Raw genomic sequence first — 19,961 nt, forward strand, 5'->3', positions numbered from 1 at the left:
AATGACAAGCCTCAACTAGAGTTTCATATGGAATAGACACTTAAGTTGGAAGTTCATTTTCTCTAAGAAAGGAGTTTTATTACTAGATGGTAACAAGCACAAATATGGAGGTAGAGTTTCATAGATCCAGGGAAGAAAGCAGATCAAGTAAGAAAATGGCTTTATCTAAGCTTTCCAGAGAAATGTGAAGAGCAGATGAGTTGAGAGCAAGAGAAGCTGAAAAGAAGGGGCTTCTACTGTACAGAGGCATTCTGATGTTTAAGAGTTCAGAGATAGAAGAGTTCTTGGTGATGTCAAGTGTAGGTGGGTTGCTGAAGTGAAGGGAAAGGACACAGAGTTGATGTCACGGAAAAAAGAGGTAGGTATCAATGGGTCACACACACAATAATTAGAATAAGTTCTAATTATTAGAATTAATCATAAGTATGGAAAGAGTCAGTATTGAAAGGGGGACAATCAACAGTAAGAATGAGTTTTCAGGGGCACCTGGGTGGTTCAGTGGGTTAAAACCTCTGCCTTTGGCTCAGGTCATGATCCCAGGGTCCTAGGATTGAGCCCCATACCAGGCTCTCTACTCAGCGGGGAGCCTGCTTCCCCCCCTTTCTCTCTCTCTGCCTTCCTCTCTGTCTTCTTGTGATCTCTGTCTGTCAAATAAATAAATAAATAAAATCTACAAAAAAAAAAAAATGAGTTTTCAGTGACAGAATAGTCTCCCAGAAGTTGCTAAATGATAGCACTCATGTTGGGAAGAATGTAGTTTGGCCAAATGATATAAACCTCACAGGAGAGAAGAATGCATGAAGATGGATCATGGGATTCAAAAACAATCGATCAATCAAACAATAGAATCTTGTTTTAAAAAAGTATCTAATAGAGCAAGATGGCAGAACAGTAGGAGACCGAGATACCATCAGGTCCCAGGAGTTCAGCTAGATAGTTATCAAACCATTCTGAACACCTATAAACTCAATAGGAGACAGAAGAGAAGAAGAGCATCAACTCTAGGAACAGAAAATCAACCACTTTCCAGAAGCTAGAACGTGCAGAAAAGTGAATCCAAAGTGACAGGAAGATAGATCTCAGGGGCAGGTGCCAGCTCCCAGCAAGTGAGAGAGCACTGGAGCACAAAATCAGAACATTTAGAAGTCTGCTCCACCAAGAAACATCATTCCTGAAGCTAAGTGAGTGGTGGAACCCTTGTGGGGACAATGTGGTCTCAGGACCCACAGGGATACAAAAAGACCAGGGATGTCTGCATGTGGGAGAGCTCCCAGGTATCAGAGCAGGGAAGCTGGCTACAGAGATGGAGCCAAGCAGTAGGCTCTCAGCTCAGGATTACCTTAAAATGTGATCCAAGGCACAGTTGGACCACTGCTGTTTGAGCACAGACACCAAAGTGGCAGATCCGAGGAGACACCCCCTTCTTCCTCCTCCAGGAGGAGTGGCATGAGAGCATGCTGCAGGAGTCTGCTGGGTTTGGAGACTGCAAACGAGGCCCTGGGCCAGAGACAGAAATGCTCCATCACAAGCTAGGTGAGCTTGGAGTTCAGCCGGAGACTAGGGAAATGGAAGGGATAGACTGTATTTCTCTGATGGTACATTGAAGAGTGGGGCCCTGAGCTCTCAGCTCCCATGGTGCCAGAGATTGGGAGGCCACCATTTTCATTCCCACCCTCCAAAGCTGTATGGAAAGTGTTCAGGGAACAAAAGCTATGGAGAGTGAACCCAAGCAGGTTACTTAGCCCGGCCCCTGGGAAGGGCAATGCAATTCCACTTCAGGCAAAGAAATCTGAGAATCATTGCAATTGGCCCCTCCCCCAGAAGATCAGCAAGAACATCCAGCCAAGACCAAGCTCACCAATCAGTGAGAACTGCAGAACTCCAGAGCTAGGGGAAAGCAACACAGAGAATTCATGGCTTTTTCCCATAACCCTTTAGTCTTTCAAAGTTCAATTTTTTTATTTTTATTTTTTTCTTATTCTATTTTTTTTATTTTTCCTCTTTCCTATTTTAACATTTTTAACTATTTTATCTTATCAGTACCTTTTTAAAAATATTTTTAAATTTTCATTGTTATATTTCATCCCTTCCTTGTATTTAACCTTATTTCTTGTATATATATAGTGGTTTTTTTCTTTAAAATTTTGGATACAATTTCTTCTAATATATCAAAATATACCCTAAATCTAGCACATAGCCTTGTTCTAGTCTCCAGCCTGATTATATTCTTTCCTCTTTTTTTCTTTTTTCAACCAACTTCTTATCTTATCAATTCCTTTTTTAGGATTTTTTTTTTAATTTTCATCTTTACACTCATATTCCATCCTTTCATCGTGTTTACCTTATTTTTAAATATATATAAATTTTTCTTTAAAATTTTGGGAGGTAGTTTCTTCTAACAGATCAAAATACATCCAAAATCGAGTGTGTGGCTCTGTTCTATTTGCCAGTCCTATACACACACACACACACACACATACATATACATACACAAACACACACACATACATATATATTTCTTCCCCCCACCTTTTCTTTCTCCCCCTGGGTTCTGGTTTCTTCTGATTTGGTTAGTATATGTTTTTCTGGGGTCTTTGCTACTCTCTTAGTATTTTCTTCTTTCATTCACCTATTCTTACCTGGATAAAATGACAAGGCAGAAAAAAATCACTGCAAAAAAAAGAACAGGAAGAAGTACAGATGCCTAGGGACCTAATCAATATGGACGTTAGTAATACATCAGAACTAGAGTTCAGATTGATGATTCTCAAGTGCTAGCTGGGCTCAAAAAAGCACGGAAGATTTTAGAGAATCCCTTTCTGGAGTAAAAAAAAGAACTAAAACCTAACCAAGTTGAAATCAAAAAAGCTATTAATGAGGTACAATAAAAAATGGAGGCTCTTACTGCTAGGATAAATGAGGCAGAAGAGAGAATTAGTGATATAGAAGGCCAAAGGATAGAGAATAAAGAAGCTGAGTAAACGAGAGAGAGAGACAACTACTGGACCACAAGGGGAGAATTCAAGAGATAAGTGATACAATAAGACAAAACAATATTAGAATAATTGGGATCCCAGATGAAGAAAGAGAGAGAGGGACAGAAGGTATATTGGAGCAAATTATAGCAGAGAATGTTCCCAATTTGGTGAAGGGAACAAGCATCAAAATCCAGGAGGCACAGAGAACCCCTCTCAAAATCAATAAAAATAGGTCCACACCCCGTCATCTAATAGCAAAACTTACAAGTCTTACTGACAAAGAGAAAATCCTGAAAGCAGCTCAGGCAAGAGGTCTGTAACATACAATGTTAGAAATATTAGAATGGCAACAGACCTAACCACAGAGACCTGGCAGGCCAGAAAGAACTAGCATGATATATTCACAGCACTGAATGAGAAAAATATGCAGCCAAGAATACTTTGTCCAGCTAGTCTGTCATTGAAAATAGAAGGAGAGATAAAAAGCTTCCAGGACAAAAACAATTAAAAGAATTTGCCAACACCATACCAGCCCCACAGGAAATATTGAAAGGAATCCTCTAATCAAAGAGAAAGCCTAAAAGGAACAGACCAAAAAGGAAGAGACAATATAAAGTAACAGTAATCTTACAGGCAATACAATGGTACTAAATTCATATCTTTCAATAGTTACCCTGATTGTAAATGGGCTAAATGCCCCCAATCAAAAGACACAAGGTTTCAGAGTGGATAAAAAAACAGACCCATCAATATGCTGTCTACAAGAAACTCATTTTAGACCCAAAGACACTTCCAGATTTAAAATGAGGAGGTGGAAAACAATTTACTATGCTAATGGACATCAGAAGAAAGCTGCGGTGGCAATCCTTATATCAGATCAATTAGATTTTAAGCCAAAGACTATAATAAGAGATGAGGAAGGACACTATATCATACTTAAAGGGTCTGTGCAACAAGAAGATCTAACAATTTTAAATATCTATGTCTCTAACATGGGAACAGCCAACTATATAAACCAATTAATGACAAAAATCAAAGAAACACATTGAAAAAATACAGTAATAGTAGGGGACTTGAACACCCTCCTGATTTGAATGGACAGATCATCTAGGCAAAAGATGAACAAGGAAATAAAGGCTTTAAATGACACACTGGACCAGATGGATGTCACAGATATATTTAGAACATTCCATCCCAAAATAACAGAATAACATTCTTCTCCAGTGCACATGGAACATTCTCCAGAATAGATCATATTCTGGGTCACAAATCAGGTCTCAACCAGCACCAAGAGATTGGGATCATTCCCTACATATTTTCAGACCACAGCGCTCTGAAACTAGAACTCAATACAAAGAGGAAAGTTGGAAAGAACTCAAATATATGGAGGTTAAAGAGCGCCGTACTAAGGAATGAATGGGTCAACCAGGATATTAAAGAAGAATCTTTTAAAATTCATGAAAATGAAAACAAAATCTTTGGGACACAGCAAAGGCAGTCCTGAGAGGAAAGTATATAGCAATACAAGCCTTTCTCAAGAAACAAGAAAAGTCTCAAGTATACAATCTAACCCTACACCTAAAGGAGCTAGAGAAAGAACAGCAAAGAGAGCCTAAACCCAGAAGAAGAGAAATGATAAAGATCAGAGCAGAAATCAATGAAATAGAAACCAAAAGAACAGTGGAACAAATCAATGAAACTAGGAGCTGCTTCCTTGAAAGAATTAATAAAATTTGTAAATCCCTGGCCAGACTTATGAAAAAGAAAGGAGAAAGGACCCACATTAATAAAATCATGAATGAAAGAGGAGAGATCACAACCAACACCAAAGAAGTACAAACAATTATAAGAACATATTATGAGCAACTATACACCAGAAAATTTGACAATATAGAAGAAATGGATGCATTCCTAGAGACATATAAACTACCACAACTGAACCAGGAAGAAATAGAAAACCTGAACAGACCCATGACCCGTAAGGACATTGAAGCAGCCACCAAAAATTTCCCAAAAAACAAGAGCTCAGGGCCAGATTGCTTCCCAGGGGAATTCTACCAAACATTTAAAAAGAATTAATACCTATTTTCCTGAAACTGTTCCAAAAAATAGAAATGGAAGGAAAACTTTCAAACTCATTTTATGAGGCCAGTATTACCTTGATCCCATAGCAAAACTATGGAAAGACCCCATCAAACAGGAGAATTATAGACTAATATCCTTGATGAACATGGTGCAAAAATTCTCACCAAAATACTAGCCAACAGGATCCAACAGTACATTAAAAGGATTATTCACCACGACCAAGTGGGATTTATTGCTGGGCTACGAGGTTGGTTCAACATCCACAAATGCATTAATAAAAGAAAGAACAAGAACCATATGATACTCTAAGTAGATGCTGAAAAAAGCATTTGACAAAATACACATCCTTTCTTGATCAAAAGTCTTCACAGTGTAGGCATAGAGGGTGCATACCTCAATATCATCAAAGCCATCAATGAAAAACCCACATCAAATATCATTCTCAATGGGGAAAACCTGAAAGCTTTTCTGCTAAGATCAGGAACACGGTGGGGATGTCCACTATCACCACTGCTATTCAACATAGTACTAGAAGTCCTAGCCTCAGCAATCAGACAAAAAGAAAAAGAAATTAAAGGCATACAAATCAGCAAAGAAGAAGTCATACTATCACTCTTTGCAGATGATATGATACTTTATGTGGAAAACCCAAAAGACTCCATTCCAAATCTGCTAGAACTTGTACAGGAATTAAGTAAAGTGTCAGGATATAAATCAAGGCACAGAAATCAGTTGCATTTCTATACATCGACAGCAAGACAAAAGAAAGAGAAATTAAAGAGTCAATCCCATTTACAATTGCACCCAAAAGCATAAGATACCTAGGAATAAACCTAACCAAAGAGGCAAAGAATCTGTACTCAGAAAACTAAAGTACTCATGAAAGAAATTGAGGAAGACAAAAGGAAAGGGGAAAATGTTCCATGCTCATGGATTAGAAGAACAAATATTGTGAAAATGTGCATGCTACCTAAAGCAATCTACACATTTGACACAATCTCTATCAAAATACCATCTATTTTTTTCAAAGAAATTGAACAAATAATCCTAAAATTTGTATGGAAACAGAAAAGACCCCAAATAGCAAAAGGAATGTTGAAAAAGAAAATCAAAGTTGGTGGCATCACAATTCCAGACTTCAAGCTCTATACAAAGCTTTAATCATCAAGACAGTATGGAACTGCCACAAAAACAGACACAGAGATCAATGGAACAGAATTGAGAGCCCAGAAATAGACCCTCAACTCTATGGTCAAGTAATCTTCAAAAAAGCAGGAAAGAATGTGCAATGGAATAAAGATAGTCTCTTCAAAAAATGGTGTTGGGAAAATTGGACAGCCACATGCAGAAGAATGAAACTGGACCACTTCCTTATACCACACACAAAAATAGACTCAAATGGATGAAAGACCTAAATGTGAGACAGGAATCCATCAAAATCCTTGAGGAGAACACATACAGCAACCTTTTCAACCTCAGCTGCAGCAACTTCTTCTTAGAAACATCTCCAAAGGAAAGGGAAGCAAGGGCAAAAATGAACTATTGGGACTTCATCAAGAGCAAAAGCTTCTGCACAGCAAAGGAAACATTCAACAAAACCAAAAGACAACTGACAGAATGGGAGAAGATATTCACAAATGACATATCAGATAAAAGGCTACTAGTATCCAAAATCTACAAGGAACTTATCAAACTCAACACCCAAAGTACAAATAATCCAATCAAGAAGCCGGCAGAAGACATGAACAGACATTTCGGCAAAGAAGACATCCAAATGGCCAATAGACACATGAAAAAGTACTCAACATCAATTGGCATCAGGAATATGCAAATCAAAATCACACCAGTCAGAATGGCTAAAATTAAGAAGTCAGGGAACTACAGAAGTTGGAGAGGATGCGGAGAAAGGGGACCCTCCTACACTGTTGGTGGGAATGCAAATTGGTGCAGCCACTCTGGAAAACAGCATGGAGGTTCCTCAAAAAGTTGAAAACAGAGCTACCCTACAATCCAGCAATCACACTACTGCATATTTACCCTGAAGATACAAATGTAGTGATCCAAAGGGGTATGTGCACCCAAATGTTTATAGCAGCGAGGTCCACAATAGCCAAACTATGGAAAGAACCTAAATGTCCATCAACAGATGAATGGATAAAGAAGATGTAGGATACATATGCAATGGAATACTATGCAGCCATCAAAAGAAACAAAATCTTGCCATTTGCAACAATGTGGATGGAAATAGAGGGATTATGCTGAGCAAAATAAGTCCATCAGAGAAAGACCATTATCATATGATCACCCTAATATGAGGAATTTCAAAGGCAGGGCGGGGGGATCGTGGAGGGTAGGAAGGGAAAAAATGAAACAAGATAGGACCAGGAGGGAGACAAACCATAAAAGACTTTTAATCTCAGGAAACAAAGTGAGGGTTGCTGGAGAGTGGGGGCGTAGTTATAAGATAACTGGGTTATGGACATTGGGGAGGGTATGTGCTATGGTGAGTGCTATGAAATGTGTATGCCTGATGATTCACAGCCCTCTACCCCTGGAGCAAATAATACATTATATGTTAATTTAAAAAATTTTTTTAAGTAACACAAAGTTGAATTAGTTCTGGCTTTGTTTCTCACAAATATTACGGTCTTGGGTAAGTCATGTTATTTTCCAGGACCTTTGTTTTCTCAAGAAAGAAAGATGCTTAAAATCTATAGCACATGGTACACTTTTAACCGTGAATTTAATTTTTGTCTTATCTTAGCAGGTTTTGAATCAAAAATGTATATCTGATTAACTGATTTTACATATTTGCTCAATATTCATCAGGTAAGAAGAGCTAATGTCTTAAGAATCTGTTTCTTTCATGGCATATTAACAAAAGCACTGCAAGTTAGTTGTATAGACCATCTACTTGTTCTCTGAAACAGTATTATGAGGTAAGTAATACAGCAGTGATTATCATTCGTATTTTACAAATAAAATGAAATGAACATAAATGACATAAAACATAAAATGAAATGTTTCCGATAGTCTTCTGTGCATTTATTTTTTTTTCCAAATGATTAACTTTTTAAGCCCCTGAGTCTATAACTACCTACACATGTATGTCTCTTCTGACAAACTATGGAACCCTTGATAATAATAATAATAGGAATGGCAATAATAATAGTTATAATCGCTTCAATTTATGTATTCTTAGTACCAACACCAGTGTCTGACATATAATAGACTCAATGTGTTTGCCAATGCATAAACTGTCATGTCTTCATTAGAATGCAAAAATAAGTTTACTTAGTAACCAAAGAATTTCTCCCCAAAATCATTTCGTATTCCAGTTGCCAATTCAGGGTTTTATCAGAATCATTTAGATAATCACCTTGAATTTTCAATTTCTTATCCATGAAGTGACCAAAATAGATAATTCTAAAATTGATAAATGAGAATTTCTACCTAAACCAATAAATTCTCTTCATAAAAACATTAACACTATACTTGATACCACAATACCACAAGTCTAAGAAAGCAAAACTTCCCATGAGATTGAAGGATGTTAAAATTATAATTTTTCCTGTAAATTCAGATTTTTTTAAGTATTTTTATTAACATATAATGTATTATTTGCCCAGGGGTACAGGTCTGTGAATCGTCAGGCTTACACACTTCACAGCACTCACCATATCATATACAGTCCCCAATGTCCATAACCCAACCACCTTCTCCATACCTCCCTTCCCCCAGCACCCCTCAGTTTGTTTTGTGAGATTAAGAGTCTCTTATGATTTGTCTCCCTCCCGATCCCATCTTGTTTCATTTTTTCCTTCCCTACCCCAAACCCCCATTCTGCCTCATATCAGGGAGATCATGTGATAACTGTCTTTCCCCGATTGACTTATTTCATTCAGCATGATACCCTTTAGTTCCATTCACATTGTTGCAAATAGCAAGATTTCATTTCCTTTGATGTTTGCATAGTATTCCATTGTGTAAATTCAGATCTTAAATGTTATAAGGACATTCATAGAGAGCAGCTAGACATGAAAAATAAATAGAATAAATAAATAAATAAATAAATAATGAATGAATGAATGAATGAATAAAAAATAAATAAAATTTGAACACATAAATTACATAAATATTTCTATATTAAAACTTCAATGATAGCTCTTTGATGGATAAGACAACCATATCATTTTCATTTTATATCTCAGCCTGATTCTGGTTTTCAACCAAAGCTTCTCTGAAAATCTTCTACTGAGATGTTGTTTCCAACCTAATATCAGAATGCATGACCTATGAGTTGTTTTTTCAGGGGTTGTATGTGCTTACTCAAGTATCCTATCCTGCATTGTGGTTTTTCAGCCCTCTCTGGTCTTACTATGGAGCATGTTGAAAATACAGCTTCTGACAAATTTTTTCATGATGATAACACTCTAGCCACTGCCTGGAAAGTTATTTAAAAATCCATAAAACGGTCACTATATATTAACACCGTAGAGCACTACAGAGAAAAATTTTACTGCCTGAAGAGGAATGGCAACTGCCAAGCCACATGATAGAAACATAAAATAGGGGTTGCCATCACCTTCTACCCTCTGCAGCTCAGGTACTTGAAAAATTTGTTTCAAAGCTAATGAAGTCATAGGGTGATTGATGGCATGGCAGAAGAATCAAGAAGAGTTCAATTTTTCTCAAAATAATGAAGATGTCTTTCTTTTATCTTTGTATTTCACCTTAATCCTTTGCACATAGTAGCTGTTTACTAACTACTGATTAAAAAACTCACAAAATGGCCTAATGAGTCTAGTTAATATAGGAAAAAAATAGCATATATAGAAACTCAAAAGTATGGCAATCTGGGGCCATTTTCAGTAGGAATAAGTGGCTTTATGTTTTTCAACAGGCTTCAAGATTACCACTGTATCTTAGCACATGTAACAATTGGTAATCATAATGACTACTTTGTATATTTAAGGAAAGTGTCTATTAAACCTAGCACACTTTAAAAAATATCAGAAAACTGTATAGTATAGTTTGCAAAGATCACCTTGTAAAATGTTTAAAATGTATAGTATAGGATACTAGACATATGGAGATGATCACTTCATAATGTATGAAAACATCAAATAACTATGTTGCATACCTGAAACTAACATAATATTTTATTTCAACTATAATTCAATTTTTAAAATGTAAAAAGTTGGAGTTTAAAGAAACCAACCTCAAGTACCCAGGTAAGTCAGCTGGAGAATCAAGGCTCTGGATGTAAAAGGTTTTATTTGGATGTGAACTTTTTTTTTTTTTAAATAACAAATACAAACCTTATAACCATCCCTGGCTTTTCTTTTGCACACACACCCAAGTTTGCTAGTAATGTATGTGACCTTAGCCAAAGTGCACATTGAATTAAATATACTAAATCTTAGCCCATGCTGTTAAACCTAAAGAATCATGGTTTTGCAACATGGTCATGTCATGCCTGTAAATTACATTAAAATTCTCCTGGTCCTCCAGAATTGCAAAACTAAAGATAGTTCAGACTCTTCTTTGTCCCTGACAAAGGATTACCTTTTATTGTTCCCAAATTTTCAACAGCCTAATACACAGAATTCCACAATATTCAGGGGTACCTGGGTGACTTGGTCCTTTGGCATCTGCCTTCGGCTTGGGTCATGGTCCCAGGGTCCTGGGATAGAGCCTGCATCAATCTCCTTTCTCTGTGGGGAGTCTGCTTCTCCCTCCCCACGCCCCATGCTTGTATTCCCTCTCTCACTGTCTCTTTCCTGTCAAATAAATAAATTAAATATTTACAAAAAAAAAAGAATTCTACAATAACTAACATTTTCATGGTTAGTTTACCCATTTCCTTTAGTAGATCTCCCCTATATATTTCAGTAAAATTCACTTAATATCTTTGAATCACATCAAACTCTACTTGGGCATATCTTTCTTGAAACCAAAACTCTTTGGCATATGCTTCAAGATTCTCCACTTTTTGTCCTTCATATCATAAACAGTCACAGAGTCACAGAATATAAGAATCCACATTTGAGTTGCTATTTTTATTCTCAGTTCTTGGACCATACTCTCCACTCCAATGAAGCTAACCCACCTACTTTACCCCTTATTCTTACTACTGCTTCTAACTTTTACAAATGTCATATTTAAAAAAAAACCCACATATTAATCAATATTATTTTCTCTGGATTTTTTCTAGCTAATTAAACTTACCAATATATTCTTTCAATGTTCCCTAAACATATATAAATTCATGTTTCTAAATATCTATACTTATCTTTTGTTTATTTTACATGTGTTCCAACTGTACCACCTTCATAGTGTAAAGTACTTAGTAACTGCGACCAAGTCTTCAAATCTGTAATATGCACTTTTTGGTATAGTAATTCTTCAATTAGAGTTGAATATATAATGGCTTTTCATTTAAAATTACTTATATTGGGTGGTGCCTGGATGGCTCAGTGGGCTAAAGCCTCTGCCTCTGCCTTCGGCTCAGGTCATAATCCCAGGGTCCTCGGATGGAGCTCCGCATCGGGCTCTCTGCTCGGTGGGGAGCCTGCTTCCTTTCCTCTCTCTCTGCTTGCCTCTCTGTCTACTTGTGATCTCTGTCAAATAATAAACAAAATCTTTGAAAAAAATTACTTATACTGATTTATTTATCTATAAACTGGTAGAGTATATAGTGGAAAAACATACTGTCAAGAAAATTTATAAAGGCCAAGTGACCACCAGAGTTAGCCAGGAAGTAGTTTGCTGGTGATGGACAATACGACCCTCTCTTACTTAGTTTCAATTATATAATTGAATCTGGAGGACACAAACCTGGTCCTAAAGTGATGCAGAGATGAATTAAATAATCAAATCCCAGAACTTATTGACAAGGCAGATTTAAGCTAATAATTTTACATTTAAAAAGAAATTAAAATGTCCTACTCTCAGGGAAAAAAAATATCAATATTAATGATTGTCCAAGCATCAAGAGAAAGCGATATGGCCCAGCAGCAGTAAATATGTTTTAAAAGACTTCTGGATAATAACTTTTCTAAGGTCTGCTTGAGTTATCTGTGATGATGAAGGAATTAAAAACTAGAATAAATAAGTAAGAGAACTGGTGTGGTATAACATAAAGAAGAGAGGATTTATTGATGACAAATATCACATGGAAGAGGAATTTAAATTGTTTTGGATGACTCCCAGTGGTTGATGGAGAATTAGTGGAAATTTCAGGGAATCAGGTCATTATATAGAAAGCTAATAGGTGAAATTTTGCTTCTCACTTTAAATCCTAAATTCTCCCACTCTGGTGAGAAATCCTAACCACAAATAAGAAACTCAGAGCATATAGAAACTAGTATTTGATAAAGATAGTGGTGTTTTAATCCTCTTTGACTGGTTGACCTAAATAACCTTTGAAGATACTTTCATTTCATATTTTGTGATAAGATAGAGCAATTTATTAAGGTAACTTATTGTGAAATAGGTTGGAATCAAGATAAGAAAGATCTAAAGAAAGTTGCTGGTGTATAGGTAGAAAATATGATATTTAGTAGAAATAAAATTCTTATATCTACCTTCATTAGCTAAAGTGATAGTTCACTGACTTTGAAGGGTTTTCCTCTGATGTCATTAGACTTTTAAAGTAAATTTTATATCAAAAAGAAAAAGGCTTCTAAAAAGCAAAAGATGAGATTTTGAAAAGAATCCCCCAACAAGACCAATTTCATATAAAATGTAAGCAAGCATTAAAAAAAGGTGCACCACAATGAAAATGTAACTGCAAACAAAAAAAAATAGTGAAGGGCACTCTATAGGACCATAATTAAGCCCTTTGTCATAACAATATTCATCTGACACTATAGGACAAAATACTGATAGAGAATGGCTTAAAACAAATGAAAATGTATCCAATAAAAAAAAATTTTTGAAGCTACAAACTCAAGGAATATTCTTTATTGGACTTGTTCAATGTTTTTAATGTAGTCAACTAGAATTATTTTAAAGTACTGCTTTCTATAACTTTTTGAAATGATACATTTGATTCTTGATGGGGAATCTGCATTTCATCACAAGGATGAAATACAGTGTCCCTGCCCAAGATAGTCTTCACAGAAGTAGGCTATTTTTGTATTTTATGCTTAGCATATTTAAAGACACATACTCCAGGTGAATAGCTTCCTCCAAAATGCACTCAATTTCTGTTTGTGAATAAGTCTCTATTGCTTCAGCGTCCATTCTTCAACAGATTCTACCTCAATATTCTCCTCAAGAACCAATCCTTGAAATTTCCTGGAGCGCCTACTGCAGGTAACTACATATACACCAATTCTGTTTTATGTCCGGTAAACTGACTGTTGTTATGGCCCAAAGGATAAGTGTGGCACAGATGATGTGGTAGATGATTGAAAAGCTTGTAAAAGAATATAACAACTGAATTCTAGCTAGTTTAAACAAACAAACAAACAGAAAATATCTCCAAGCTTAACTTCAAAATAAAATAAAATAATAAAGAGATATAAAAACAAATAATTCAAATAATAGGATGTCCCAACCATGATTGTAAAGTCCATCAAAATCAACCATGAAAATGAAGACATGTTAGCCTCATCACTTAGTACCTTTGATGGTAACTGTACTAGCCTAACTTCTAATTTAAAAAAATATATAAGATAAATTAACTAGAGAAGGCTAATTTCAAAAGGAGAGGTGAAGGTCACTGGAGTTTCCAGAATTTCTAAGTTCCAAATTGCTAATATCCAAACTGGCCTCCTTCCTGAGTAGTGCCCAGATGGCAGAGACAACACTGATATGTGGTCTTAGCTGCTTTTTGACAAGGAACTGTCACCAGTAGGTGACCCTATCAGTCTGAAGGCAGGAAAATTACTAAATGATGCAAGTAAATGCCTGCAGGCCAGTACATCATGAGTCCCTGAGAAACAGGAGGGCAGAACCTCAGGAAAAATGAATTTTCAGCTGGAACTTAAGCAAAAGAGATTGTTATCTTTCTTTGCAGATAAAGGAAAATAAAATCAATTTAGTTCCCACAGACATTATGTCTAATAAGAAAAGAAACAAATTCTCCTTTAGAAGATATAAGATTGTACAAAATAGGCAAGGTGAATGACATAAACTCTTGGTAATAGATACAAAAGTTAGCTCTGATGCTGTTCTAGGAACACATTGTAGTCTGGGATCAACTACTATAATAGTATCGAGACATAATCTCTGCCACACACATCATTCAGAACATAGAAAGAAAACAGAGTAATCTGAACTAATATAAGGATGAAATTATAATACGAGCCCTTCCTGAACAAAATTGGCAAGATAGTCCAATTAATTTTCCAAAAACATAATTCTATTTGTCAGAAAGCAACCCACTATTAGCAATTATTTTTAGCAAAGTGATACAACTGGAAAACAAATTGAAGATTGTCTTTTCTCTATTCTTCTCTTCCCCAAAATTAAATGGTATTATATTAAAATATGGAAAAAAACTAGTGTATAAAAGTGATGAAGTACTACTGCTTGAAGAAGGAATTTATACTTCTTATCTCTATAAACCATGACCTAGCTCAACGGAGGGAGAATAATTTAATATTTAAGTAAGTCACATGTCATCTCTATTTTGCCATTTCCTTTAAGAGAGATCTAATGCTGGTAATTAACACATCTTTAATTTGTGCTTTCAAGTTGTTCCTTCTAAACACTAGAGGAAACTATGTTAAACATTAAAATACAGGAAATTAACATTAGACATTAATGTGTGAGAGATTAACGTTTGAAATTAAAATTATGTCTTGAAAATGTTGTATGAGATTTTGTTGAAAAAGAGGTATGCAATTCTCTATTAAAAATCAAGATTCAGAAAAGTGAGTCAGTTGTTAGAAGTCACAATATTGCAGCAGAAAGTTTTTTTCCCCAAAAGCATTCTCCAAAATTATAATGTATAACTCTACATTACTTTTGTTTTGTCTTGAAAACTCTGATCCCTTTATAAATTAAAGCACTGGTATTCATTAACAATCACCATATAACCAATTCAGTAAGAATCCTTCTTAATTTCTAAAATAAGATTCACACCAGTAACTGAATATTGTAAAACTCTTAAAGGAATATGAAGTCATGCCTTTCTTTCCTGGTCTTCCTTTTAGTAATTTGATATGAAGAAATATGAATGCAGCAATATCCTCAAGATTCTCTTCCATATGCCAGCATATATACGTGAATTGTCCTAGGCATTAATGTTTAATCAGTTTCTTTATAAACATAGTCAGTGAGTTAAGAATAGAAGACTCCAAGTCTCATTTTATCCCCAAATCTGTACAGGCTAAGAGGAGGAGAATAAAGGAAATCTTTATGAGAAATACTTTGAGAATTCATGTAAGTGAGAGTCTATAAAAATCAAAGTTTTAACCTCAAGTAAGTCTATTTCATTTTAAAAGGCCATTTTAATAGCTTCTATCCTTTTATTAGTAATTGATCTAACTAAATTCTAATGAGCAAAGTCATTGTGTAAGAAGAAAAAAATTAGAAACCAAAACTCAAACCGAAGAAGTCACCAGTACTATCTCTCAAAAACAAGAACATTCATGGGAGAACTGAGGGCATCTGGACAATTTTAACAAATGTAATAGAAAGAAAATAAATAAATGATTTAAATTATTTACTTCTCCATTGTATCTAAGACACTCCAGAATTTGAAGTAAGTTTCTGATTTACTGAGGGAGACAGATGACTGCATTAATCCAACATTCACAGGTAAACTTTGGACATGAAAGGAGCGACACACTAAGACAAAGAAGAACCTTCAGCTATTCAAGATAAGATCAAGCTTTCAAGCCCAATTTAGGGTACAACAAGGTTTTTGTTTTGTTTTGGGTTTGGGTATTTGTTTGTTTTCTTAACTGCTCATATTCGATTAGTCTACTAAGCTTGGAAAATCATAGCCAGTCACTTAAGGGTAGTATACCACCTTGGGCAAACAAGCCTTTCAAACACAAACTTAGAATGTGAGGACAAACATCTAAGTCCAAAAACTACTGTTGGAAACTGTTCATGGAGAGTTTGTATCTGATAGGCTCCTACTATCCCCAGAACACCATGGGACACACAGTTTTCCTACACTATAATTACAGAATGAGGATAAAAGGCAATGCCTTGGTGGGCGTGTATGACAAGGGTAAAATCTGTTCCCCACAGTGCTGTTAAAAAACAGGGACAATACTATGATCACGATCGCACATCATGCAATGTTCTCGCTTTCTCTGTACCTTTCTTTCCCAGATACAATGCCTACCTTCTGTGTGGACTGCAGAGACATAGGTCCAATTGTAACGTTTGACTATATCAAGCATTGCCCTTGCTTGCAAAGTGTCAGAAGGGACAACCCTCAGGAAGTATTTGTACAAAGTTTTGTCACTCAGGTCGATGCTCGTGGCAGAATACGCAATCTGGGGGATGTCGAAGAGCTGGAGCAGGTTTTGCACTTGAATGGCTACGGAGCTGGAGCCTGGCCCGATCACCCCCGCAATAGGCTTTTTAGTCCTGCCTAAGGGGAGGGACTGGCCATCAGGCAGGCACCGGTTGAGCCCATCCTTTTCATCTCGAATGGAAATCAAAGAGTCCCTGATGAACTCAATGCTCTGCTCCAAAGCCACGGAAGAGTGCCAGCAGGAGTCCCGGATCTCACTGCCTAGAGTGATATTGGGCAGGAGGACCGGGTCCGCGTTAATCTTATCCAGTGTATGGAACATGGCCTCCACTCTCTGGATGCCATACTGCTCCCTGATCTCTCCACATTTCCTCTCGGGCACCTTCTCCGCCGGCGGCTGGTGGTGGACTGAAAAGAGGGCTCCGATGATGACATCTCCGTCCATTCTGGCCACCGAGCGCTGAGACGAAGCTCCCGCCAGCAACACTTTCCTGCTGGGTCCCCTGGGGAAAAGGGACATCTCCAAAAAGATCGCTGGGAAAAAAACTAAGAGGAGCCGGATCATTGTGCTGAGGACGCGGTCCACAGCCGGCCAGCCGCTTTCCCACGCTCGTCCTGCCAGCCGGTTCTGCGGGCTCCCAACGTAGACAGATGCCCGACGCCTGCCTCCCCCAGCTCGGTCCTTCTTGCCAACACCGCTGGTCCAACACTTTCGCCGCCGCCGCCGGCGCAACCCGCCTCCTTCCCCTCCTCCTCCTCCTCCTGGTCCTCCAGGACCACCTCCTTGTCCTGGAGGCGTTTCTAGCGGAATTCGAGCTCCCTTCTTCACCGGCGCATCAAAGTAAACTGCTCAAGAGTACAATGGACGTCGCGGTGGCAAGCCCTAGGCTAGAAGCTGCGGACAAAAAAGGAAGAAAATCAAAGCTCCGTTATCACAGGACCTGTTTCAAAACTCCGGGTCAGTGATGTTAATAGTTGTCCGGTCCATTTCATTCCAGCACCTCATGATATCGGCTGGACGCAGGCAGCTATGGCCAAGGCAGAAGGTGGTGCGTCCTGTCCGCAGTGCCCTCATCGGTCCCTGGAGGCCCAAAGCCCCACCGACCCTCTTCCTCCTTCAGCTTCAAGCCTTTTCCAGGTCGCCAAATACCATTACACTTACAGACTTGACGGGGAAGGGAATAAAGGAGAGGCGGAGCTAAATCTTTTAACCCAAAAGAACTTTCCGGATTGGGAAAGATCAACTTTTCCCAGAAGAAATCTGGAAACTCATTATGAAGGTGGAATGATTACTTCATGATGAACGCAAAAAAGGAATGTACTTTTACTTTAACTTCGAGGGGTTGAAGAGACCTCAACATACAACCCGAGTAGTAAATATGATTTGTCAGGTTGAGGAAAACCATATTAGTTACTAAGGCAACGCCTGGTAAAGTCTCGGCATGTCGGAGTTTAGTATGTCTCCCACACCCCCACACCCCCCCCCCAACCCCACACACACCCAAGAAGTCAGGCTTACTGTAGGTGTTCAGGGAGAAAGGGTGCAGGTAAGGTAACTTGTCTCCCGAGATGGAGGATGGAGGGAGGGGGTGGAGGGGGCCCCTGCACTCGCCTAAATCGGGACCTTTGGCTTTGCACATTTCTACAAAGGGAAGGAAGGGGAGATTCTGAAGAGCTCTTGCAGCCGTAGCTCAAGCTCCGCCGCCTTCAGAACCCTGGACAGTGCTCAGACCTGCTGCAGAGACATTCCCCCGCAGCGCCTGGAGGGGACGCCTTGACCAGCGAGTTGCAATTCTTTGATCCCCTCCCAACCCCCGACTTCGCTCTTTCAACCCTCCTCCCAGCGTTCTTTACACACACACACACACACACACACACACACACACACACCTCCCCTGGACTCCCCCCTCATCCCACCCCCGCCATTCTCACTCTCTTCTTGGAGCCAGTGTTTCGGCAGGTATATTCAAACCCGTCCGCTTCGGGGGCAGAGGCGCCAAATCTCAGCCGCCTGTGGGGCTGAAGTTGGCTCCCTCTCGTTCCTCCCCAGCTCCCTTTCTCAAGGTGAGAGTCGGAGGAGAAAGGAGCTAGGGGAACGGGCGGGGAGCAAGAGCACAGGAGGTGAGCCAGGCAAAAGGAGGAAGACAACCCAGGCATCCACGGGTCCCGACGCTTCACAGGGATGCTGGACTAAAAGAAATAAGCGGAGATGCCCCTAGGACCAGGAGGAAATCCCATAGATTGAGACTGTGTCTGCCACTGTGGGTGGGTTTCACCGCCCGGAGGTGTCTGCTCACCTGGGTCTGCTTGGAGAATTGGACTTGAGACGTACCTGAGTCCGGGTAGACAGCGCTATGGTCCTCGGGCCAGAACACCGCTCGGGCCACGCTCGGTTCGCAGACGACTCAGCTCTAATCCAGACGGTGCAAGGATGCGATCTGGGCTGTACACTAGTGCCCTCTTTCTTCAGCACTATTTTACCGCAAGGAAAAAAGAGGGAGGGGGAGGGGGGAAAAAAACAGGTCACCCAAGGCTTGTCTATTATCTCATGCATAAAAATCAGTCGTTTGATGGAGAAAGGAGGGGGGAAAGCTTAGGGAGAAGTGAGAAGTATTAAGTTTTCTACTACCAGAGGGTCCCTAAGGAAACTGCCAGATATATGAATAGTCAGATCAATAGCAAAAGGAGTAGGGAATCTCTCAGGCTGCTTTAGGTGAATATTCTTTGTATATATTTCAAGGAGAAATACATTTTCTCTCCCTGGAAGTAAAGCCTATACTGAGGGAAACAGAGTTAATGCATGTGTAGACATCTAGAGAAAGTCTATTAGTAGGCTTCAGGGGAAAAGATGAATAGGGTGGGAGTGGGGAAAGGAGGGATATGCATATCATGAATCAAGGTAAGCCAAAGGAAGAAAGGCAAACATTGGCTGCATTTTCCAGGTCAAGATGTAACTAAATTGAGATGAGAGTCAAGTCACATGAAAACACTGGAGTGAAAAACACTTATCCAAATTTCTCCCAGGCTGCTATCATCCTCCCGACAGGTCTCCAGTGTTGCTTCTTACTGTGTGAAAAGTGGAAGTTAAATCACATTCCTCTGGGAACATGTTGGCTGAGCAGAATGTGTCCCCGCTTCTTCAGAGGGGAAAGGCAAGTGGCAGTGTGCCTTTCCACTCTTGCTCAAAGCTTTCTATTTGTGTCATCTGCAGAGAAGAGAGATCAGCTTATGTGGGTCCCTTTATAATCACCTTGCTCGTGTCATCATTATTCTGTGGACTGGAGCCACACCAGCTGGAAGGGCCAAATCACATGTGCAATTTTAAATACTCTTTTAGTGTGTTCAATGCAACTTAAGAAAGGAAACAATACCTCCTATCAAGAACAGATCCTCTTTCCCTTCGGGTTCTGCTTTTTTCCCCAAGTGTCAGATTTTTCTGGACTTTAATT

General features: G+C 38.6%; 1 protein-coding gene across 2 annotated transcripts in view; it reads right to left on the reverse strand.

The window, feature by feature from the left end:
- Positions 1-18,983, reverse strand: part of GRM1 (glutamate metabotropic receptor 1) — a 409,697-nt gene extending 390,714 nt beyond the window's left edge. For both annotated transcript variants that reach the window (XM_004752768.3, XM_004752770.2), the window contains exons 1-2: positions 18,845-18,983; positions 16,378-17,407 (exon numbers count right to left, since the gene is read on the reverse strand). In XM_004752768.3, coding sequence (XP_004752825.1) covers positions 16,378-17,077 — 700 coding nt within the window. In that variant the 5' untranslated portion in view covers positions 17,078-17,407; positions 18,845-18,983. The remainder of the gene's footprint in view (positions 1-16,377; positions 17,408-18,844) is intronic.
- Between the last annotated feature and the right edge of the window lie 978 nt (positions 18,984-19,961).

The sequence above is a fragment of the Mustela putorius genome, unplaced genomic scaffold, assembly GCF_011764305.1.
Source record: "Mustela putorius furo isolate JIRA1106 unplaced genomic scaffold, ASM1176430v1.1 tig00003863_pilon_pilon_pilon, whole genome shotgun sequence".
NCBI lineage: Eukaryota > Metazoa > Chordata > Mammalia > Carnivora > Mustelidae > Mustela > Mustela putorius.